This window comes from Arvicola amphibius, chromosome X (genome assembly GCF_903992535.2).
Source record: "Arvicola amphibius chromosome X, mArvAmp1.2, whole genome shotgun sequence".
Classification (NCBI taxonomy): domain Eukaryota; kingdom Metazoa; phylum Chordata; class Mammalia; order Rodentia; family Cricetidae; genus Arvicola; species Arvicola amphibius.
Genome location: NC_052065.1, coordinates 118169259 through 118195249, shown reverse-complemented (window position 1 = coordinate 118195249; position 25991 = coordinate 118169259). Strand labels below are relative to the sequence as shown.

The following is a 25991-nucleotide window of genomic DNA, read 5'->3' as shown; positions in this document are numbered from 1 at the left end:
CTACATCCCCAGTCCCTTACTTTGCAATATTTTGTCCTCAGTAGGAATGAAGCAAGACAAGACTGGAAAGGTGGCTCAGATGTTAAGAACGCATATTGCTCTTGCAGAAGACCCGATTTTGCTTCTCAGCAAGCACATTGTGTGTCTCACAACCGCCTGTAATTCCAGGTTCAGGGGCATGTGATACCTCTGACCTCCATGGGCACATACCCAGACAGAGATGCACCATATACATATAAATTAAAATAATAAAATAAAATATTTAAAAACAAATACAAAAAGACCATCAGATTTCTTGATGGTGATAGATCCCTGGCACCCCTGTGGATCCACTTTGCCCCAAAGGCTTTTGCTTGATATCCGAGTTCTAAGTAATAAATGGATCCAAACCAAACTAATAGTGGGGAGTCACTCAAGGGTGGGCCTGAATTACAGATTCGATCCTCAGAGCCCTTTAAAGTTTGCAACAATTTGAAATTGTGACTTTGGAACTTGTCATAATCCTAACATTTCTAGCATATTCGCTTCCTACTAATTCTAGATGCAGCTTTGAGGTAGGAAAAAGGGCCCGGTGGATATGGTTAGGTAGGGCCCAGCTACTTTCCCACTGTGCCTGATTAACTCAAACATTCGTTAACCCCTGGGACTGTGGGCCTGAGGATTGAGGGAGGATTAAAATATAGAACAATCTTGTCAGAAAATGAAGAGCCTGGTAGAGTGAACTGTCTCAAAATGAAAGAGCCAGAATTTGAACTTTCTTACTTCAAAATGTCACCGTGCCCATCAGTAATAAGGCTAGAAAGCAGCAATAATTTGATGTCTATCGTAAAAATCTAGGATTTAGCACTTTTAGTTACTTTAACTTAACAAAATACCGTATTTCATGACTTCAGATTTAGCTGTTACTTAGAGTCATCTCTTTTATTGGCTCCTTTGGACAGAATTGTGATTCTGATTATTTTAACATCTTAAGATACTAACACAGCCCCATTAGATTCTAACTCAAAATGACCACCTAGATACAAGCCTGTTGGATTAGTTTTCTTTAAAAAAAAAAAAAAAAGCGGGGGTCTGGAAAGATAGCTCAGTGAGTTGTGTGTTCATGGAGATCAGATGTGTGCCCAGAGACAAAGGGAAGAGGGTGCCAGGGTTTTGCCCTGCCAGTCAGGCTAGAAATATTGGTTTCAGTGAGCTCCAGATTCAATGACAGACTGTCTCAAAATAAGATGCACACCTTTAATTCCAGCACTAAGGAGATAGAAGTAGGGAAATGGCTCAGAATTTAAGGCCAGTCTGTTCTGCAGAGCTGGTTCCAGGCCAGCCAGGGCTACATCACAAGACCCTGTCTCAAAAGAAGAAAAGAAAAAAGAGAAGAAGATAGAGAGTGTTAGAAAAAGATACTCAGCATTGGCTTCTGTCAACTGACACACGCACACGTTAGTACATATTGCTCGTACACGTACACACTCAAAGGTAAATTCAATCCTCTTTCTGTCTTGGAGACAGAACATTAGTTAGCTTGCCTCTTTGTCCCAAAAGTAGACTCAGAACCCAGTTTCGTTTATTGGTTGCTAAACACATTTTAAATACACCTGAATAATTCTTTCCCAAGCCCTATTCTGAGACAGCAGCATATTCCAGTTGGCCTCTTACTTTCTCCCTGTTCGGGACCCTTCCCTTCTCTTTGGTCCATCAGCCAAGATACAGATGGTATCTCATTTCATTCCCGCTATAGTCCTGTAATGGAATTCTGTATTGTTAGTTTTCAGATTAGCAAACAGAAACCCAGATTTGAAGGGTGTGGTCACACAGGTAGCACGAGATGTCAGATACACAATCTTTGTTCTTGGGTCTGTTCCCTCAGATTCCTATTAGGAGTTTGGTGGTAGTAATTCCCATTGCTAAGTAACCCCGTAAAAGCAAAATAAAACTATGTCAAAGATTGGAGACTGACTTTGAGGTAGGCAATCATTGATGCATGTTTTTGATCCTTTGAATGAAATCACTTCGTGTATGCAAAGATAACACTGTTTTGCTTTGTTTTTCATACAGCGTCTAATGTGACCTAGTTTGGCTTCAAATTCCTTGTGTAGCTAAGGCTGACCTTGAACTCCTAATATTCTTAAGTACTGGGGTTACAAGCAAACAGCACCACATCCAGGTTTTCATTCTTAATCTTAGCAAAAATCATCAGAAAAATTAGGAGAACTTAGTACCTCTAAAGAGAACAGGGCGAGTCTCCCTCCTTACTTTAATGCTGCTTGGAAAAATACTCGTGACTCCCCTGTCTTTTATATTCCACATAAATATTCCAAGCTCCTCAAACATTTTGAAGGCACAATTTTCCATCTTTCTATTCCTCTAAAGTTAGAACAGAAGGCCTGTATGTGTCCGCATACACACAGTTTAGAACCGTGTGCTGCGTACTGTGGCTTGAAAACCTTCCATGTTATTTTGATTTAATAAATATTTTCATAATCGCCCAAATGGCGCAGTTCATGCCTTTGTCATCAAATAGAAAACTAATGTCCTCGAGGGGGGAAAAATGCATTTGTTCTGGCAGCATGCCAGAAATGGCCCAAAGACGATACTGGAAGCTCGGTTCCTAACATCTGGCCTGATAAGTTAGCAGGTGTTCAATAAAAACTACAGAGCTGGTTTTAATTCCTATTGAACTCGTTGCAAGTGTTCCAAGTTTTATCACTCATAATTAACATAAAGAAATTAATGTCTTAAGCGCCTCAATATTGGAAGCCCTATGAGTCCTGAGGATATTTAAAGGGAGACGCAAGGTAAATAGGATGAAATTCTTAAGATTACTGATATGACAGGGCTTGGGAGCTTGGGAGTATGTGAAAAGTGCCTCTTTTCTTCCCTTTAATAAGTCCATTACTTGCACTTGGGCATATTTTAAGGTCCTTTTCATGCTGAATCTAGACTTGAGCATGCTTTGCATTTCAAGCTTTGTCTATCAATCAGTAGAAGCCAAAGGTATTTCTGCTTTCAAAGAACAGGAGCGAGGAACAGCTAATCTCTTTTCATTCGGAGTTCCTTCCATTATTTTCCCGGGACAAAGTTTGTGTTGGCTACAAAACAGGCCATTCACAAGATCCAGGAGAAGGAATTTAGGTAAGAATGAAGAGAGATTGTAGGGATGTATAAAGACTCCCTCTCCTGAGGCCATTAAGAAATTCCAAATTGGCATGGTTCTGAATAGTGACATTGCATTAGCCTTGCTAATTTCAGTAACTCAGGCTGATAGGCTCTCTTCACCGGGCTTTTGCTTGAAAGCAGCCCATCACTACAGTACCGTCCTGTCCCCGGTGTGTTCCTCTGCTGAGGTGAGCTGGCATCTTAAAGCATGTGATCGAGGGGGACTGTAACCAGCAGACGGACCCCTCAGTCGGAAGCTCCTTGGAAAGCATGCCTTACTTTCCTCAGCAAAGGCAGCCAGTCTTCACTTTTCTTTCCCTAAGCAGGAATGAGACTGCATTGACCCCTTTGATGATTTCTGTCTGGCTGCTTAATTGTGTTTCTTTCAATAACTGGGAAAAGCAAAGAAACCCTTCCAAGGTTTCCTTTTCATTTTATCTTTAATTAACAGATAATGAATATGTTTATAGGATACAATGTGATGTTTTCCTGTATGTTTATAATGTGGAGTGATTGGATTTTTTTTTTTTAGTAATGGGAGCATATTTGCTCTTCATTTTATAAGATGTACCAAGAAACTGACAGCCAATGGGATTAAAAAAAACAAACAAACAATTCAGGGGAAAGGAAGCTTCTTTTTTAAAGGAGTCCACATTTAAAACACATTCTCCTAAATCTTTCACTTAACCGGCATCTCACATCATGCTGGCAAAATGTACAAAGGGAAATACTCAGAGTGTCTCAAGCTAAGAGCGTAGGAAAATGGCCGAGGGTTTAAAAGGGTTTAGGGTTTCATCTGAAGAACAGCTGCAGCCTTCTGTGCTTGTAGTCAGATATACCAAATACCAACAAGCCAGGCAGACCTTGGAAGTGGCCCCGGTGATAGCAAAAGCCTTGGAGGACAAGGCACAGAGGCAACGGAGGCCTTCAGCACATCAGGCCCAAGGTTTTTGACTTTGCTTTCTTCTTAGTCAGTCAGTGATTACATCAAAGCATGAGAACTTTGCCTGAATGCTTCAGCTTATTAAACAATAAGGATTGGTAAATAGCAAAAGAGGGGAAAGGAGCATATGAAAGCATGAGATCTTATGTTCCAGAATGTTCCTCAAGAAATATTAATAGTTAGCCTATATTAGTAGCATCCTGTTGCGTGTAGCAGTGAACAGTTGTTAATCTCAACACTGGGGAAGTTGAGGCAGGAGGATCAGGACAGCCTGGAGTCCATATCCAGAGACCCTGTCTCAAAGCACTGGTGCCAAAATCAAAGAAGCACATGCCTGTTGAGTTTTCCACACATTTCTACATCTTATGTCATTGTCATTTGGGAAGTAAGACAATTTACTTACAAGTGGAGCAGTACGGACCGTTGCTCAGGTTTTGCCAGGTTTTTCTTCTTAGGCCGTCTGCAAACTCTGCTCTTACTCAGGCTCCTAGGGCTCTCGGCACAAGCCTCTCTTGTGGCACTTAACACACTCGAACTTAGAGGACAAGTTATTTGGGGACTCCAGTCATCTGCCTCCCAAGATAGAGAATTCCAGGAGGCCAAGCCTGAGTTTTCTTCTGCTGGCACAATGCCCAGCAAATGACAAGGGCCTGGCTCCTGCTCACCGCTGTCTCACCTCACACCTGCTCAAGGACAGCCTGGGCTACATATCCAGGGACCCTGGCTCGAGGCGCTAGTGCCAAAAATGAATCATACACACCCTCGCCTCTTGCTGGCTTGAGAGCTCCTTGAGGGTAGACGCCATAGCTTGCCAGTGTCCTCAGGACCTGGCTGTCCGGTTCCTAGTACATCGAGAAATGTTCTTACCACTCAAGAAATGTTTAACAAATTAATTAAACATGTTTATCATACACTCTCCTGTTTGTCTATGGCTGCTACACCCACATCCACTTCAAGAGATGGCTAATGTTCACACATGTAAGCACGTGTGTATATGAACTCAGGTAACTAGCAGAAATCACACCGTCACATCTGTACTCCATACGTGTTCGCCACGATTCTCCCTGCACAAAAAGATGTGGCCAGGGTTGGAAACGGTTTTAGGGAACAAAGCTATGAGAGGAAAGAGAAAAGGCCGTGAGGTAAAGAAGGCAGACTGAGAAAGAGCGACAGGTGAAGCCCACCTGTCTGAGGGCTCGGAACCCTCTACGCTACCTGCCTGACTGGGCATGAGAAAGAAGAAACAAACAAACAAACAAACTAAAAAGGAGGCCATTTCACCTTGGTCTTAGCCTTAATGGTAAGGAAAAAAGTCTTGAGGGTTACTTACCTTGTTGTTAGTCAAAGGTGGGGGGGGGCCTTCAGATTTCTCCCCGGGGTGACCTACACTCTAATCTGTCTCTCTAGCACTCTGTCAAGACTTCTTGCATTTGTGAGGAAATTATAGTGAGGACAGAGGCTCGATTTCCTTCCTCTAATCTCTTGTGGAAAAATGAAAACGACAACTAGAAATTGTTAGCCAACTGGAATTCTACATGGCATAGGGAGAAGCGATTGGGACAAGTCAATTGAAGAGAACAATCTTTATTTAAGGGCCTGCATCTTTAATCACGGTAATCCCTTTGGTAAATTGTTTTTCCTGGTGGCATTGCATACTTAATTACAGTGTGCTCATTTTGATTTTCCCCTTACATGTTGTTTGCTGTTTGTGCAGTTGTGGGTTTTCAGGCTGAGCAACAAACTAAGTACCAGCATTAAACCCTCATCACCCAAACTCCCTAAAGGTCTCAGGATCACAATGTCGCCACTTTTGGAAGTAAATCAAAGGTCACCAGACAAATATATTTTCTTTCATTCCTTTATTTGGGGGGAGTAGGTGATATTTTGAGACAGGGTTTCTCTGTGTAACAGCCCTAGCTGTCCTGAAACTCGCTTTGTAAACCAGGATGGCCTCGAACTCACAGAGATCTGCCTGCCTCTGCCTCCCCCAGGTGCTGGGATTAAAGGCATACACCACCACTGCCCAGCAAATATATTTTCTTTATAGCACTTCCTCAGAAGACCCATTTTCTACTTTCTACAATGCTTTGAATTATCTTCTCTACAAAGTATTTCTAACATCTTAAAATTGAGAAGATAAAAGAGATATTGGACATGGGTCCTAGCAATAGCCATAAAGGTAGTTTACACACTGAGATTTGATCCACCAACAATTTATGTAGCTAGAGTCATGCCAGTGTGCGTAATGAAAGCATCCCGTGGTCTAGCCATATTCGGTAATAGGTGATTGTGACTCCCTGTTTATCTTCCACAGCAATTCTGCACAGCCAGATTTATTTTGTATCTTGAAATTGTAACTTTTAAATGAATGATTGAAGAGGTGTCTTTGTTTATTTGGTTTGGTTTGGTTTGGTTCTTTGAGAGGGAGGGAAATCTTACTATATTACCCAGGCTAGTATCAAAGTCACAACCTTCATTCATGTCTGAGCCTGCCAAGTAACTGAGAGTACAGAGATGTATACCACTATGTCTGACTCTGGTGTTTAAAAATATCTGTTGAATTATGGTACTTATTATAAGATGATTTTTATCCCAATTCCTTAACATTTTAATATTACCTTGATATCATATTCTATGATTATCTTTTTTAGAAAGACATTAACTCCTCTTCTCGCATAATTCTATTTTCCAACCAGTCTGTCCTGCCTTCTTCTCCTGCAGTTTGTCCTGCAATTTGACCATATTTGGCTGTCATTCCTACATGCCATGGTGAAACAGATCCCCCAGACATGCATCACATGCCAAAGGCATATTTCAAAGCATAGTTACTGAAGCTGCTTTTATATAGGAGAAGTCAGAAAGAACCTAAATGCCTAGCCATGGGAAATAGCTCATTATTATGTTCTCTCTATGGAATTCCTTGCCATGGTTCAAAAGAATGAGGTCATTCTACAAATATTAACACAGAGATTTACAAGATGGTAGAATCTGAGTCCATGTATGCATATAAAACACACTCAGTAGTAATCATCACTGGGAAGTTGTCGGAGGAAATGGTGAGATGGAGTGTGTGTGTGTGTGTGTGTGTGTGTGTGTGTGTGTGTGTGTCTAGACTGTGGACTGTGTATAGTTGGTATTGTTTGAATCTTTAATTTCAAGAATGTACTCATGGAAATCCCATGTGGAGGGTTTTTGAAAAAAATAAAAGAGAGGCTAAGAAGCTGGCTCAGTAGGTGATGTGCATGTTGCCCAAGCATGAAGACCTCTGTCCCAAGAACCCATTTGAAACCAGACTAGGTAGTGTGGATCTGTATCTCAGTGTTACTCTGCAGAGATGGGAGGTGGAGACAGGAGAGTCCCTGGAATCTGGCAGGGAGAAGCTAGATAGTCTAGATAGTCTTTCTAGACATTCACCCTAAAGGGTCAATAGCCCCCGCCACAGGTATTTGCACACCCATCTTGACTGCAGCTGTGCTCAAAACAGCAAAGAAAGATCACCAGCCTAGATGCTCAAAAACAGATGAATGGGTAAAAATGTATACACACATATATACAATGGCAATTTATTCAGCTGTGGGAAAAATGAAATCATAAAAATTTCAGGAAAATGGCCCTCACTGAAAACAGTTCTATTAAGTGAGGTAAGCCAGGCTCAGAAAGACAGATGACTTGACTTTCACTCTCATGCATGGACCCTGGCTTCTAACTTTAGTATGTGTGAATTCTGTGCGAGTGAATGTGGATGTAGGCCATCAAACTAGACAAGGAGACCGGGAGAGGGAAGAGGGGGTTTTACATGTTACAAGAAAGGGATAAAACTGGAGATGGAAAACTCCAAGCAGGAAGGTAGTTCAGAAGCTGGGCGAGTTCAAGGAGTGATCAATCAAAGCAAAGTATACATCAAATGTCACAAAGAAACCTTTTAATTGGTATCCTAATTGTTTTAGAAAATTGTGTTTTCATAGAGTTAGAAGTAAAACTATCTATGGGAACAAGGAGATTACTGGAGTAAGAGGGTCAATGAAGGGGAAGGTAGCAGACTGTAGGAGACGTAAAGTACATTGTGTACTTCCATGAGAAATGCCTTATGCCACCATCATAATAAAATAAAGCAATACATATTCATGGGCTAATGGTGTAGCTTAGCTGATAGAGTGCTTTCCTAACAGTAACAAAGCCTGGGTTCCGTCTGCAGCAAACATAGGCATTGCACAACTGCAATGCCTGTGTTTGGGACGTGGAGGTAGGAGAATCAAGAGCTCAAGATTGGGAGGAGACAGATGGCTCAGTAGTTACGAGCACTTGCTGCTCTTGCCCAGGACCTACAAGGCAAAGCAAATCATAACCATCTCTAATTCTAGGCCCAGGGAACCTAATGTTCTCTTCTAGCCTCTGATGGAACATACAGGTGGCCGGTGGACATACAGGGAGACAAGGCACCACCATACATAAAGTAAAATAGAAATGTAAGGGATCAAGATCATCCTCTCGGCTATACAGATAATTCAAGGCTACTGCGGGCTACATAAAACCCTGTCTCAAAAGTTGGGTATGGGGTGGGAAACCGGGAGAGAACGTATTTACATGTTGGATAGCTGGGTAGGTAGCAGTCCAGTGGTTTGGAGACAGATAAAATGTGCTGCTACAATAGCCCAGAAGCAAACAATGGCACTTGAAAGGAAAAGGATTCTTCAAATATCGAGCGAAGAAACAGTACTTAGAGGAAGAGGTGATCAATTCAGTGGGGAAGATGAAGGGGAGACTGGAAGGTTTCTGACTTGGGCTACCTGGTGATGACTGGGGGGGATAAGGGAGGGGAAAAGGGGGGCAGCAGTAAGGGAGGGAAATGCCTCATTCCACCTGAGATATGCTAGTCTGACTGCCTGCCAGACATGCAGCTGGAACCCGTGGTCTTAAAATATGTCCAGAAAGATGTCTGAGATAAACTGAGATGTGGAAGTCCTCTGTTAGAGATAACTGGGGGAGGCGGGGGAGCACCAGTGAACATATCGAGGAAGATGTGCAAAGTGGCAACAGCGAAGGGTGGAGGAAGGGAAGATCCATCTTTAAGAACAGTGGAGGGGGGTTAAGTCCTTCAGAGGAATCAGAATGGTCGGACGGGTAGGAGAGGAGCCGGACAGCAGCGGTGTCAGGAAGCAGGGCCCATGCCAAGTTTCAAAAGAGGCAATGGCCAACAGTATTGAATGCTGCAAAGGGCTCAAGATGAAAAATTCAAGAGACTCCATTGAAGGATTAGCTAACTGGTATGCGGGATTTACTGGGCATAAGAAGGTATTCTACAATCGCACTCCGGTGACAGTGGCACACCTCAGTAAATTCACTAAAACCCGCTGAACACTTGAAATTGACTCGAAATGTGTGGATTTCATGATGGGAAACGTTTACCTTAAGATTATTAATATAAACCGGAAGAGAAAGATTACATTGAACTTTAGTTTAAGAAAAGCCATGTTTCCAAGGGCAATTTTCCAGTATGATCTCTTCTTAGTGTGGGGAAAGCGCCGTGAAAGAAAGCCATAGGAGCATATGAGGTTCCTGGTGCCACACTTTGATCGCCCCCCCCCCGTTCTAATATCAATACCAAGTCTGTGTGTTGATTTGGTTTTCCCCAAGCCATGAATATTAGCATCCTATGTCCCATCCTATTTTGGATAGTTACAGATTGACTGCTGCATTTATTTCTACTTATGTTTGACATATAGTCCTGAATTCTAGAGTAGCCGCTACAAAGCCACAATTTCTACCTGGTTTAGTTATTGATGACTGAATTTTTGAAATTATAATTACATTATATTGCCCCTTTTCCTAACCTCTCTCCAAGCCCTCCCATACATCCCTTCTTGCTCTTTGTCAAATTCATGGCCTCTGGGTTTTTTTTTTTCTGTTTTAATGGGGACTCTTTTTTTGGCCATACAATAACTGAAATTGTTGCTCAAGTGACTGTCACTCATTTTATGGTGTTTACCGCGTGGTGCTTTGCCCTCAGCTGGTTTCCTTCTTAATTCTTCTTAACCAATCACAACACGTATTTGTCTAGCTGACAGACACTTTGATGTGTTCTGTAGTTAGGTAGAAACATAATGGGAAATGTGTCTCCCTTTTCACATCTAAAGAGCCAGGACTTCCAATGGTCGTATTTCATCTGTGTTCATGTCAACTGCATCTTCTTTGAATTTTGCTGTATAATCTTCCTGCTGGTTTGTTAAAACTCCTCCTCAGTGAGCGGTCACTCTGTAGAGTAGAATGTTCCTTTCTCCTCCTCGCATGTCAAGAGCTGTGGGTCCAGGCCACCTTTCCCAGCCACATTTTGCTCTCGCCCACTTTGTTCTGGAGCCCACAGAACTATGTGTGTGCAGACCATCTGGCTTTCTTGCCTCAGTTTACCTGCCTCTCCATTGGGTCCTTCCAGCTTAGGTCCTAAGCATGGTCCTCGGAGGACTTCGCTCCAGCTAATGCCCCTTCTCTACTTCCCGTGTCCTGCGGGGTCACTGCCCTTGCGCAATTGCACTGAGCACAGTGTCTATCACCCGGGAATCACAAATTGTTCTGGGAGGTTCATCGTAAACAAGGCTTAAGTAGATTGTTCTATCGTCTCTTGCACAAAAGCACCTCAGGACTCAAAGGGGGGGTGAGGGGAGACGGAGGATGACTGCAGTTTCTCGAAAAGCCACACCTGGGTGTGACAGTTCACACTTACAGCCTCAGCAGTCAGAGGAGCAAGGCAGGCGAATCAGAGCCAGCGCAAAGCTGGCCCTGCGCTAGACCGTCTCAAAACCAAAACATTCTCAAAATCAAAATTGATCCAATGATTCCGACCCTGCCTTTGCCTAAGGATATGGAAAAGAGCGCTGTGGAAACAGGAGAGAAATATTTGGTCGAGAAAGCTATGGTTAGACGAGTGAGAAAAAAAATAATTGGATACAAGAAAGTTACTTTAGAGAGCAATGGAAAAAGAAAAAGAAGTGAACTGAGAAACGGAAAAGTGGGGTGGGGATACAAACACAGAACTTCCAGGTTAAGGTATTGTACGCATGCTTGTGCCAGCCTGCGATTCTATTTTACTGGCACTCATCCCGTGGACCTCTGCAATGAGAAAGGGGTGCTGGCGGGTGTTACCAAGAGGATTGAAGTCCCGTGGCTTTGTCTGATCACAGCTAAGCGGTGGACTTCATTAGCAAAGCTAATACTTTGATGTTCCAGAGACAGGCATTGAGACTTCAATCACAGCGGCTCCTACTCTCGGGAATCAGTGGTGGGGGAAAGGATGGGGTAGGGCCTAGGGGTGGGGAGACCATGAGGCAGGGACAGAGGCCAAAGGTATGGGGACACAGTCATCAAGGTTGCAAGTAAGGAATGAGTGGAACCCACTCGCTAGAAAACCTGCTTCCTGCTCTGCATGTCACGCACAATGTTGGCATGTGTCAGCTGCCTGCATAGCAAGGCATCAAGTTCCAGGCAACAAAAGCAAATACGAAAATAATCTTTGCGGATTCCATCTACACTGAGTACAGTAAACTGCTGCTGTGGATCTTGAAAACGGGACACCGCTTAGCGGTGCCGAGGAATCGAAAGGCCCGGCTTTGAACCTTGCCTTTGCTTCCGGAGCTCCCCACCACTGTCCCTCCATTTGTGTTGTCTTCTGCGTGGGTCAGTGGTGACTCCCCTGATGAAATCAGAAGCATCAGTCCCCTGAGAATGGCATCTTGCAAGGAGATTGCCCCTCAGCTAATACTCTCAATAGGCTGGGACTAGGTGTCCATTTGGGCATCCGCTCATTCAGGCAACAAGCATGTGTATAAGTTCTGTCTTAACCAAATCCTGTGTGGGAGCTATGGAGCACAATAAAAATTATTTCTTACTTCACCAAAGTCAGTCTAGTTGAGGAGGAGACCCTGGAAATGACTAACTCTGCTATGATGCAAATTGAAGTTTCTGCTATAATAGAAATCTAATCCAGCTACTACAGCAAAGCTATTGATATGGGCCAAGACGAGAGGAGTAAGCTTCCTGAAAGATGTGCTGTGTATAAGTTGAAACTTGGAAGATATATTTGTGGATACAAGAGATGGAGTGGAAAAAAAATAAAAGACAGAGAGCTGGGGGAGAGGGGTGGAGCAAAAGAACATACAGACACCATCCTGATCTAAGGAAGCAGCTTGAAAAAAGCTTCAAGTCCTTGGTATTTTCAACACTGCTAGGACTACAGTATATGATGCCTGGAACAATACATGAGCAGTTTTCTAGTTAGGAAGCGGGGAAGCACGAGGCAGAGCCACTGCTAAGGACCTAGGACTCTCGCCCATATGCAGCAGTGAGCCATCAAAGAGCCGTGAGGCAGGAGAATATGCTCCCACGTGTGCTTTTAGGAATCGAATGTTGTCTTATTTCTAGCTGCCACAAAATAGAACATTCTTTCCTGGACACACCCCCCCCCCAAAAAAAAATCCACAGGGCTTGGAGAGAAACAGGTACAGTATAGACCTGGGTTGTTGAGGACTAGGTCAATGGCCTGGACTGAAACAGAGGAGAAAGGACCAGCATCCGGACAGAGAGGACAGAGATCCCTGTGTGAGAATGAGCGCTCTCAGACCATCCAGATCCACAGGATTTGCCGTGAGGGCAATGTGCACTTGAGTGTAGGTGTCCATAGAGGCCATAGGAGTCAAATCCCTCTTGAGCTGGAGTTACAAGTGGTTGTGAGCCACCTTATATGGGTGCTGGGAATCGAACTTCCGTTCTCCGGAAGAGCAACATGTGCTCTTATCCACTGAGCCATCTCTTTAGCCTTACCTTGTTATACATGGTGAACATACAGACAAACAGGCACACACACACACACACACACACACACTCATAAAATAAAAATCAATAAAAACCTTGGCAACAGTCTCCTGAGACAGTGATGGCAATAGCAGCAATAGTGATACAGGAACGATGAATCTGAAAAGCCTCCCTTCGCTGTCTCTCAGCCCCACCACTTCCTGTGAGACTAAGGGAAGTTCTCCTGTGCAGAAAAAGACAATGATGAGCCGATTCTTCTAGTGCTTTAAGCCGCCTCGAGGAAAGAACACGCACTGACCCGAGTGTAGTACCACTCCTGAAGAAGGCGGTGCTAGTGATTCAGAGCCTACTGGAGGATGGCTAGCACCCACTCTTACACCCCAAGTTTCTAGGACAGACCTATTCTCGTTTGGGGACTGTGACTTGATTCATGACACACCCAAATAAGTACAGTAGTGGCCCATGTTATGATTAAGATTACTTACTAAAACCATTTGCTAGTTTCTAAAAGATCAAGTGATTTCTTCATTGATTCTTAACTGCCAAACAACCATATAGCACAGTTAGTCTTTCAGATTCCTGGGAACAACTTTATATTGGAAAGCTAAGCAGCCTGAGCCATAGCTGAGGGCCAATGGCGTTCTTTCCTGACAAGGAAGTCACCATAGAAGAGAATGTATTGAGTCACCAATTGGAAATTGAGAGTCAGAATGTCACATATGGTAGCCAGTCATCCGAGTTGCCCAACAATTCTTTGAAGACCTTTCCACCCTATGTGCATAAAAGCGTGCCATCAACTCTCTGACCCTGAGCATGTGGAGCCCAATGTGAAGGGCTAGCCCAGTCCAAAATGTCTTAGGAAGTTTTCATTGAGTTTGCACTGTACTCTTACTCGATCATATAGCCTCACGTGCTTTTTAAAGTATTTTTTAGATTTATTAATGTATTTAGTATATGTGTGTGTGTGTGTGTGTGTGTGTGTGTGTGTGCCTCAGTGTATGTAGGTGCACAGTGTGCATACAGAAGCCCAAAGAGGCCTTAAGAGGGCATCAGCGTCACCCTGGAACTAGCATTAGAGAGTGGTATAAGTGGCCATGTGTGTGCTGGTTACCAAACCCGGGTCCTCTGAAAGAGCAACAAGCACTCCTAACCACTGAGCCATCTCTGCAGCCCCAGCCTTGAATGCTTTTCTATAAAGCAGTGTACTTTGCTTTACTGCATGCCTGGGAAGTATGCCATGGTTTCTATTGCCCATAGCCTAGTGTAGTGTAACCTACAGATATTCTTTCTCAGCTTGGAAAACAGGCCCATTACGAGACCGATCGTTCTTTCTGAATGGGGACCATTGACTGTGTTCTTTTAACACTATTCTTTTAATAGAAATAACCCTTAGTTGTAACTGAGGATGTTTGCAGGCTGGAATTAGCAATAAAAAAATGAAGCGGCGAGTTCACTGCCTAGCCCTGTTCCTGGATTTTACTATCAGTTATCAAGCGGGCAAAATAAAGAACTCATTTATTTGTCAATAAGACATACTATGAAATGTGCCTATTCTCAAAGGGGTCCCATTAGAAGAATTAAAACCCTAAGGCCAGAAGTATGCCTGTGTACCCACATCTGAACTATGAAAAAGAAAACGCAGACCTCCAGAGAGCCTGACTTCGCTTGCTTCTGCTTTCAAGTCCAAGTACTCATAAAGGAGGTGGGGTTGCTGTGGCAGGAAGGGGGCTTTTGTTGTGGTTCCGAAGACAAGGCAACCAAGATCTGTTTGGGAATCAGAAACCAATGGCAGAGCCCCAGGATGTCCATGTGAATGGGCAGCAAGTTGAGCAGTGTTGCAATGAGTGCCGTTTCCTTGGAGATTGCCCCCAGTTTTATCCTCTGGGGTATGCCAGGCAATGTCCTGAGGTTTCACATACTCAAGTCTTAACTGTACGCAGTAAATGGAAAACACGGGGATGGATGGCAGTGTTGTTCTGTTGCTATATTAGGGCCAGATTGAAGCCATCTGCTGGAACAGGCTTGGCAAGGAAGAAACCCCCATGCTTGGCTTAGCAGTAGCATCCTCTTCCCTGCCATTTTTAATTTTAAGACAGCGTCTTCCGCCAAGGATCACCTTGAACTTCTGATCTTCCTGCTTCCACCTCCCAAGTGCTGATATGACAGGCATCATTGGCCACCGCGCCCAGTTTATACAGGTGCTGGAGATTGAACCCAAGGCCTTGTGCATTTGAGGCAAGCATTGTAACAACTGAGCATCGTACAACTTATCTGTAGCCTCCCTCCCGTGCCGTTTTTGTTGTTGTTGTTGTTTTTCTTTTGTTTGGTTGGTTGGTTTTTTTTTTTTTTTTTTTTTTTTTTTTTTTTTTTTTTTTTTTTTTTTTTTTTTGGTTTTTCGAGACAGGGTTTCCCTGTAGTTTCTAGAGCCTGTCCTGGAACTAGCTCTTGTAGACCAGACTGGCCTCGAACTCAGAGATCCGCCTGCCTCTGCCTCCCGAGTGCTGGGATTAAAGGCATGCGCCACCACCGCCCAGCTTCCTGTGCCGTTTTGAAGGCAATCAGAGTTGCTGTATGCCATTAGAGAAAGCGAAGCTCCTATAGTAACTTCTCGATGCCCGTTTACTCAGAGGATGGGCATTTGCTTGTTGTGATATACTCAGGCCCTCAGAGGCTATGAAAAAGACCCAAAATGATCTCACTGGCTGCCAAATCCTCCACCTTCATGGCCTGTGCAGGCCCACTTGGAGGACTCTCCCTCAGATCTGGCAACTTTTCTCCCAAAGCCTTATGGGCAGTGGCTTTGGTGGGGGTTAGAACCACCACCATGGGTTGGAAACAAAACCAAGGTAGTGCACCATGGGTTTGTTTATTGCCAGGGTCTCTCACCCAAGATAAGAAGTCAAGAAGCAAGAGAATTCAGTAGCCGATGACTGCTAGAGAAATATCCCAAGGGAAAGCGCTGATTGGCCCTGCAGCATGGAGGGATCTGTTGGGAAAAACCACCTTGGCTATTGTGAGGAAAGGGAGGGCTGCAGCCTGCAGCAGACTGTGCCCCTTTTCCAGGTCCCAAGACTCTTAGAGAGAAATCAATCTCAAAGGAAGTGTAGGGGTCATCAGTTCAGCACCCTGATTTGCCAGATGGGCAACTGAAGCACAGAAGGAAATGACTTGTCAGAGGTGAAGGAGGAAGGCTGGGACCAAGCCAGGCCTTGAATCTACAGTTCCAGGCCCCTGGGGGTGCTAAAGACTCCTTAGGGATCCCAGGAGGAGATTTTTTTAATAACCAGGAATGGAGGGCTCTCCTCTTCAAGCTTTGCCCAGTGCAGAAAAACTTTCCAACACAAACAACAGGCAGCCCCTAATGACTGACTGTTATTTTAAATGGATCATCTAATCTACAGCACAAAGGCCACGAAGGCGAAATGAGAGTCAGGGCTGAGTGTGTAATTAGTACAGATAGTTGGGTCTACCCCCTGGGCATAGTTAAACTGATTACAAATAGAAACAGACTTTTAGCCTTAGCTTGGGAAAAAAAAAAATCTCCTCGCTGGCCCAAAAGGTTCTCACAGAAGAATCACTCCAAGATAGAAGCAATTTATATCCCTTTCAAATATACACATAACATGATGATAATATAGTCTGGAAATCATTAAAAAATATGAGTGATTTCAAATAAAATCATTTGTGGTGTTATATATCTAGTTTATAGCAAAAAAAAACGACTTATTTAATTTGGTATAGATTTAGTTTCTTTTAGATTTTTTTCCCCGTACGTGCTACTCACTGATCCCCAGCTTCTGTTCCCACAGGCTTTTTGCTTCTTCAGGACTAGACGTCTGCGTCTATCTGGCTTAGGGCTGTGCTTCACACTGATAAAACGGAGATCAGATTGTGCAGCGTCCTTTCTTAGAAACCCTCAGGCAGTCTCCCCTGCTGCCTTCACAATGGTTTTAACATTCCTAGCCCGCATCTTTTGGCCCCAATTTGTCCTTCTTGCCTTACGGTTCACCACTGTTACACCATAGCAGCCCGTGGCTCCTATTGAAAATCCACTACCTCAGTTCTTGGTCATTTTTCTTAAAGTAACCCATCTAGAAAAACCACTACTGTAGTCGTCATCCTGCTTCTTGATGTAGATAGCCAAACTGGCTTAAGTAATCATCCCAGATACTTCTGTTTGGGGTTTTTTATCTGTCCCCTCGGTAATTTGCCAATGCCTTTGTATGAGCCCTGTTTCCGGAGTGATGTCTACTTGGTTTGTCTACTTAGATGTCTTGGTTTGGGCTTCCTTGAAGGAGTAGCTAAATCTTTTTTGAGTCTTCTGCTTTCTCCTTGGGACATGACACATAGCCTAGCCTTGTTGGCTGGATGAAACTGGATTCTATTTCCTCCATCTAGAAATGTCCCTATTTATCTTTAACCAAAATCCTATTTTCCCTGTCTCCCACAATACTCTCTCATTGTTCTTGGATCCCTCTTTAGCGCTAATCCTCATTGTGTTGGCTTGGGCCTGGAGTGTGGCTTTGCTGGGCTTCCTGACAGTAACTCAACAGGCAGTGATAGACTTCTTTTACTTCTGAATGGAGAGCCTCAGGCAATCGCTAGCCATAATTTAGATAAGAATATTCTAAGAGGCCATTTGGTGGCCTAGATTTGTGCCTGGGGTCTAATCACCTTAACTCTCATTACTCATTTCTTGGGAAACAAAACTGACAATCTCCACGTCAGTTCCCCAAATCAAGAACTCAACGCTATCCTACAAAGCTTACCAAGGTTTCTTGATTGAGTATGTGGGAACTTGAGGTAGAAACAATGTTTTGTTTTGTTTTTTTTCTAATGCTTTGGAAGTTCCCTTTTATGACATACATTCGGTAACTGAGGTTTGGGTTTTTGTAATGGGAATCTAGTACTACTCAGCCCTGTAGCGTGTCTGTGTGCAGAATTCTTCAAGAAGCAGTATGGTGCGGCTGGAGAGATGGCTCAGCAGTTAAGAGTGCACTGACTGCTCTTCTGGAGGAGCCAGGTTCAATTCCCAGCACCCCCATGACATGTAACAACTGTCAGAAACTCCAAGATCTGACACCCTCACACAGACATACATGCAGGCAAAACACCGATGCACATAAAATAAAAATAAATAAATGATTTTTAAAAAACCGGGAGGCAGAGGCAGGTGAATCTCTGTGAGTCTGAGGCCAACCTGGTCTACAAAGCAAGTTGTAGGACAGCCAACGCTATTACGAAAAGAAGTTCTCTCTCTCTCTCTCTCTCTCTCTCTCTCTCTCTCCCTCCCTCCCCTCTCTCTCTCCCTCTCCAACATGCACATGCACACGCACACGCGCCTGCACAAAACCTTTTAAAGAAGAAGCAGTATGGCTTCATAAGAAGTTCCTGGTCAGAGCCTGGATTCAGATACTATAGCTATTGGTTACCAACTGTGGAACTATAAACCAAAAGCACTACCCTGAACTTGAGTTTCCTCACTTGTAAAATGGGAGTTTCAACACCTACTTTATAAGGTTGTGGGGAAAGTTAAAGTCAATGAGATAGTATATATAAATAATTTAGCACATTGTTTGGTAAGCATGAGCATCCAGTAATTTAAATAGAGGTCATTGTTGTCATTTCCAAGTATAAGATCCAAGGAAAATGATTAGCGGGCTAAGGACACGCTTGCTGCATAAGATTGAGTTCCATCCTCAGAGCCCAAATGAAAAAAAGAAGCTAATCCTGAGAGTTGCTTTCTGACTTCCTCCTATGTGTCTCCACTCACACATGTCACACACACTAACTAAAAAATAAGTGTAAAGTAAAACTTGCATTAAAGGGACTCAAAACCACTGGATCGGGCAGAAGTGCCGCACCTGCTGTAGCTGCTCCAACCGTCAAGACTGTTTAGTGTTAGCGGATTATTTGAAGAGCTAAACTAATAGAGGAGGAGCAAAGTGGGAACATTAATAGATATTGTTTCATCTTAATGCTGGGCAAGAGCATCATCTAGAGAAGAATGTGAAAGCAATGCTAAGAGCCCTCTCATTCGGGTCAACCCTAAAAATACCCTTCTCGCTTAAGTGGAGAAGCGGCCGTGGGACTCCAGGCTTGGCTTTCAAGAGATCAGTCATGTGTGCCCTCTGCTTTACTGAAAGCCGAACATGACCTAAGCCAGTGCTAGCCTTGCCAAGTGACAGCTGACTCCAGCCATCTTGTGTACCCCACATGGTTCACCTTTCAGAAAAAGAGGTCTGGTCTTCAAGTAAAGTGTTGCTCTTTGTCCCCCCGCCCTTTTATTTTCTCTGTATGTATGTACTGAGGGGGATCTGGATTACAGCCTGCTAAATTACTTTTCCTGAGTGACAGAGTTCCACCACCCCAAAAACAAGATTTGAATTACCATCACCACTCAGGCAAAAGAAACTTACTTCAGTTTTCCAGGAGTTGGGTAGAATCAGATTTATACATATTAAAAGCTAGGTCATCATCTTCCTCAGATGCAATGGCAGAGAACTATAATAAATTACAAGATCAAAAAATACTTGGTTTTGGTTAATATAAGCAGATGGTTCAATATAGTACATATCATTCAAATTAATAGGAAAAATATCAATACCTATCACACTAAAAGGCAGCAAATATGAGCTATTATTACCCATTGAGAAATATAATTTGTAAGCCAAAGCACAGAAAAACTTGACCTACACTGATGATCAAATATATGCAAATTAAAGAAACCTTGAGGTAAAATGTCTTGTTTCTTCAGATTAGACACATCAAAATTGGCTCTCCCATCATCCCTGGTATACGTTGCAATAGCCTTTTCGGAAAGTGGGGTCACAGCCTGTGAAATCAGAGCCGCTGGCTTTGATCTCCTTGATTTTGCTTCCTGTACTAACCCATGCCAGCCCCAGAGCTACCCTGGTCTTGGACCCAGTTCTGCGTGTATTTGGGACCAGTTGAGTCCACACACTTGCTTCCTGGGACTTACTGAGTATTTTCATGGCCTGTAATAGGAGCTCTTTCTTCCTCTCCTTGTCTTCATTCAGTAGAATCCCAGCCATTTCCTCTGAGCCTGTCGGTATGCCTCTCAGTGCCCCAAAGGGATCTTTGTGGCCCCGGCTATGGGACAGTTGGCTGGTGGGTGAGTCGCTCCCATCACCTTCAGAAAATACTAAAATAGAAACATTAGCCACGGAGTCAAGGAAAACAAGGGAGTGGACTGGATCTGAAGACGCTAGTGTGCAAGAAACCTTGGGCTGGTGATCTTGAACTTCACATAGAAACCTCTGTCTGCTTAGCTTTGTCTGCTAGAGGACTTTTAGGCCAAATCAAAGGCATCCTGTTTCTTTCCAGAATCATGTACATGTCTCATACATAGCAGGCAAGCAATGCAAAACTCGTATCCATTAGCATCTCCTAAACCTTAATTCACTTGGCATCAAATGATATCTGATGTTCTCAGGCACGTCCAGCCAGAAGCCTCATACATCTGAAAATCAATGCAGCCCGACACAAAATCATAAACTTATTTACAACATTCTGAGGGTTTGGGGTGACTTTTTTTGAAAGGGGGTAACTTGACTGAGGGTCTCAAGTGTGAACTTTGTAGGAGACAGTGCTGTGTCACAGCGTCCAAAGGTTGGACATGCTTGCTCAACGGATGTGACTTTTCGGTGAGGCTTTATTGCTTTTATGGGAAAGGAAACTGTATAAAAGAGGAAATATTAGGGAAAATAAAACAACTTTCAACAGCAAATTACCCTGTCCTTCAACACTAACTCAACAAATTTCCTGGGCTAAGAGCATCATTAGGCTATATGGAGCTAAGGGAAAGAACATTACATCCTCAGCCTCTCTCCCCTCCCTTCACCAACACACAAGGACAGAAATGTTCACCCACACAGCACATGTTGATGTAAGTTCTGAGGAAAATGACCTTCAATTCAAGGGTACAGATCTGCCTGGGGGATGTTGCAAAGGGCCAGCAAACATCCTGCTGTGTTGGTGGAGCCAAAGCAGAGGGGGAAGGGCTGACTGACTCATGCCCTACTGCTGCGCTCTCTGCACCTCTGGCTATCTCCTTGCACGCCACACCCCTCAAACAGCACCTTCTCCTTCCCGCCTCTGGTAGCTCTCCCTTCCCAAACCAAAGTAAAATCCCGGTAGGAACTTCTCACCAGTCCAGACAGGGGTGGGGGGGGGAGGGCTGGGAATGGTGTAGACCTGGTGGCGTATGTAATCCTGCAATTCAAATCCTCCTTCTCTTTTGACAGAGCTGGCTTATGATCTGGATGTGGACGATGCTCCAGGGAACAAGGAACATGTAAATCAGAAGGACAACGAGATCATCACCTCTCACAGCGTGGGGAACATGCTGTCCCCACTGAAAATCCTGATCAGCGTGGCCGTCTACGCGGCATCCTTTTTCTTCCTGGTGCACTGACTTGCCAGTGTCCCAGTGCCTGTGCTGCCCTGCAGCACCTTGTGGTCCTCCTATAAAGGGAGCCACCTTCTTTTTTTTTTCTTTTGTTTTTTTTTTTTTTTTGTCTTCTGTGCCTCCTCCCGCCATTAAGTAGGAGACTAACCGTGTGTTATGTTTTCGAAAATCAAATGGCATCTTTATGAGGAAGGTCATTTTAGTGGTAGGATAGATTGTCTTTTTGAAAAGAAAAAAAAAAGCCTTCAAGTTGTGCCAAATTATTTTCTTACATTTGACTGCTAGAACATGGTTGTCATGTTTCCCTCTTCTCTCTCTGCATGGATTTCTTTGAAAAAAAATAAATAAACATTCAAATAAAATGGCATTGGGTCCTTTTTTTTTATAAAAGAGTCATACGCTTCTCCTCCCTTCACCCAAATTTTTTTCTCTCATCTCGCTTTCTAGTCAGTGTAATCTCACGAGGATCCAAAAAGTCCTTACAACAGCCTCTTTACCTAGACCGCTGGACGAGCACCAAGGCTAACCTCAAGCATTAAATCACCCATTCTCAGTGCGCATCAATCGCATGCTCAGTCTCCACTGAGAAGCCTTAGGCTGGGTTATCCTACCTCTGAGACAAAAGGTGGCTCAAAAGAGGTCCTCTGTGGCCTCTCTTTGCAGATTTCCCTTCTGGACTGAAGAGACACCTCTGTTGGTAGTGCGCTTGTCTTAAAAGCATGAGGACTTGAGTTCAATCCCCAGAACCCACATGCAGAGAGCAAGATGTGGTGGCGTGTGCTTGCAGTCTAGGCTCTGTGGGAGCAGAGACAGGCAGAACCCTGGGCCTGCTAGGCAGTCACCCTAAACTACTCAACGAGCTCCAGGCCAGTGAGAGATACGGTCTCAAAAGGCAAGGTAGAAAGTATCTGAGGAGCCTAAAGCTCCCCTCTGGCCTTCACATGCATCAGCGCGCGCGCACACACACACACCAGCATGCACATACATGTACACACACAAATTTCAAATAGAAAAGCTTCGGCGTAGGCTATATACAAACCCTAAAATCAATATCCCCCTTTTCTCTAAGCTTGAGAGGTGAACCCAAGTAGTGCAAACAAAGAATTCCCTCAGCTCTCTCCTGTCATCTTAGGCTTGTTCTCTGCCATGTCTCTCTTCAAGGACTGCAGCGTGGCAGGGTAACGGATGTCCTGGGTCACATTGTAAAAGTTGTGATCAGCAAGCCTCTGATTTACTAGCAGCTTCTCGAACCCTCCACCTCAGATGGCTTCTCCAACGGACACTTCAACCTTGACTTTGTGAAGCTATGGAGTGACTGGTGAGGCAGCAGATTCTAGAGAGTGGTATAGCCCTTGATCCCTGCCTTTGCCCTCACACTGATTCTAACGCTGACCTTCTGGGAGTCACAGGCCCGGGATTCTGACTTCATTCCATTCCGTGCACATCCAGCGTCTCAAACACTCATGGCGGCTGCCATTTTACTTCGATTGTCTTCCTGCTGCCGAGGAGCTCCAGGAATAAGCGATTTGCCGTTTTCCTCATATATGCAATGCTCTGTATGCCTGGCTTCCCCACCAGGTAATGTCAATACAGAGAACCAGGGTGAGGTGCAGGGAGAAGATGGTCAATCCTCGCTGAAGCTAGGGAATGGTCCCCTACAGGTGCTCCAGCTTCAGTCTAATAGTAGGAGGTCGCCACAGGGGAAGTAGAAGGTACAGTTTATCACAGCTTAGCATCCCATGCCCCTCCCCGCCCCTGCTGTCACTAATACTCTCTTGTCGGCCTCCTGAAGAGCATAACTTTCCAATAGTCCACCTTTTTTTTTGGCAGAAATGCCTACAAATACAAAGTGGAAATTTGGGACTTAACAAGTTTAGTCTTTTTGTTCCGTTGTTGGTTTTCGTTTTATTTCCTAACATAACTTACATGATTCATAGTGGTTGGTGAGACACAAAAAGCAAAAACACTATCTTTGTTTTGAAGATAGTTAGAAGATGAAGCCATTCTTGTTTCTAAATTTGAATGAGGTTTGTAAAGACCCTTTGGTCTTGGATTTACGAAAACCAAATCCTGCGAAGGTTCATTCCTTACACTTAGAGCCTGATTTGCTAACAATGCCAGACCAGAAGAAGGCTTTAAACCCAGTTACCATCTACAAACTTCTTGTCATTCCACAGAGGGGGCTTTACTTTATGTGTCTAATAATAATAATAATAATAATAATAATAATAATAATAAGTGACTGAGAAACCACATTTTGCTCCCACAAGCAGAAGTATGTGGTTTTAAATTCTCCACTCTGAGAGTTAGGCAAAGGAAATTGTCCATTTCAGCAACATGACTAATAAAGAGATCAATCAGGCCTTGAAACTATGAACACAATGAGTCTTTTTATTCAGAAGTCTTATCTGAGGTAATTTGCTACACTAATGGAAAGCTGAGTGAAATGCCCATTGGTATCCACTGCTAATTGGGGATGGGGCATATGCTTGAGGTTAACTCAGCTCCTTGCACATGCTGGGCAAATGTTCTACCACTGAGCACAAACCTCAGCTCCTGGTGTTAAGCATTTGAATTTTCAGTCAGTCACTCTCCCCTTTCTCTCTATAGATGTGTATTCACACATTTGAGATTCCATTAACATGCGACTCTAGGATACGACCCAATCCTTATTAGGTAGAGTCTAAATCTCCCTTCCTATTATGTCAGCCCATTGATCTGACCCTTCCATAAAGATCATGTAATTCAGGGTAATATGGCTTTTCACAATTGTCCTACAACAGTAACTGTGCCTCTTCTCAGCCCTTTGCTTTTCTAACCATGTCTTGTAAACCCAATAAACATCTTCCTTTTCCGTGCTGAAATGGGTCAGTAGTTCTGGTGAACTGTTTGGCCATTGGCTGTACCAGTGGTACAGGTATAGCCTAAGCAAGTGGAAGAGAAGCCATTATGTTTCCACAGAGGTCCAGGATGCAGAGGCTTGCTTAGCAGCCGTATACTTTGATTTTAAGACAGGATTTCTTTTAGGCCAGCCTAAAACACATCGTGTAATAGAGGATGACCTTAAACTCCTACTTCTGCTACCCTAACTCCAAGAGTTCTGGGATTACAGACCTGTGCCACTATACCTGCTTCATATAATGCTGCGTTTCATACATACCAGGCACCCTACCGGGTGAGCCATACCCTGGCCCCCTCATACCACACTGGACAAATGATCTTGTGGCCAACTGAACTACCAAGATAGCTTGTAAGTCTCTCATATCTCATACTTGTATGATTTGTGTTTATTTTGATGGTTTGTTTGTGTGTTCATTTGTTTACTTGTTTCTGTGAGAGAGAATTTGTCTCCCTATGTAGCTTTGGTGAGCCTATGTAGACAAGGCTAGACTAGAACTATAACAGTGCTTTCTTTGGACTGCCAGCTCCCAAATAACAACACAGAGACTTTTTATTAATTATGAAAGCTTAGCCTTAGCTTAGGCTTATTCCCAACTAGCTTTTAAAACTTAAATTAACCTGTTTATATTAATCTTCATTATGCCACATGGCTCATTACCTCTCCTCAGTACTCTACGTCTGACTTCCTCTGCATCCAGCTGGTGAATCTCCTGCCTCAGATTCTTTCTCAGAATTCCCATCTCTGCACAGAAGTCAAGCCTATCCTCTCCTGCCTAGCTATTGGCCATTCAGCTCTTTATTAAACCAATCAGAAGGTGCCTTAGGTAGGTGAGGTAAAACAGAGACACATCTTCACACAGTGTACAAAAAGATTTTCCCAACATAGAACTCACAGAGATCCACCTGCCTCTGCCTCCTCACTGCTGAAACATGGTGCATGCCATCACACTAGACCCACCATTGGTTTTCAAAGACCAAAGTCTAAATATTTTATTTTGACTACATGATATACCAGATAGTATTCTCCCTCTCTCCTCACCTCATGTGTGTGTGTGTGTGTGTGTGTGTGTGCAAGCGCGCACACACACTCACTGAAGTTAGTGGTGATGATGGTACTTAGTAATAGAGAACTTCTTTTTCTTGCCAAGGCCTCGACATGTTTGGAATTCTTCTTTTGGAAGCACTGCTGAGCTGCTTTATGTGCCATATAAGCAATCCGTCTTGTTTCTTGAAGCTCACACCTTGCTTGGAGCCAATAGTGATATTCTTCAGCTTGATCACACACCTCATTCACGAGCTTTGCTGCCAAGTGGCGCTTAGCTGTTTCCAAAAATCAAATCTGCCTTCAAGAAACAACCCCACCCTCCCCCCTGAACATTCAAAGACTGTAGTATGGATTAAGAAGGTTGGTTGTTTTTTCTCCCCCAAAGAAAAGTTCCAAAAATAAATAAATAAATAAAGATACTTTCCCTGACAGAGTCATTGCCAAACAAGGGGGCCTCTTGAAAAGAAATGGTACTGTTTAGGATGTAGTTAATCTGCTCAGTTTGCCAAAGGGCCAACAAAATAACTGTACTGCTTCTCGCCTGTGTATAGTAGCAACTTGGGAAGATAGACAGTGAAAATAGAGCAGAGGTCACCATTGGCTCAGTGGGTAAAGGGGCCTGCCACCAAGCCTGACAGCCTGAACTCAAGCCCCAGGACCCACGTGGTAGAAGGAGAAAATCCAGGCCTGACAGTCAACCGGTCATCTCTACATGT

The 25991-nt window shown here is 43.8% G+C and overlaps 1 protein-coding gene across 1 annotated transcript in view; it reads left to right on the top strand.

The window, feature by feature from the left end:
• The window catches only part of Gpc3 (glypican 3), a 368381-nt gene extending 347029 nt beyond the window's left edge, over window positions 1-21352 (top strand). Inside the window, exon 8 of the mRNA XM_038317072.1 lies at window positions 21166-21352. Coding sequence (XP_038173000.1) covers window positions 21166-21335 — 170 coding nt within the window. The 3' untranslated portion in view covers window positions 21336-21352. The remainder of the gene's footprint in view (window positions 1-21165) is intronic.
• Window positions 21353-25991: the final 4639 nt, after the last annotated feature.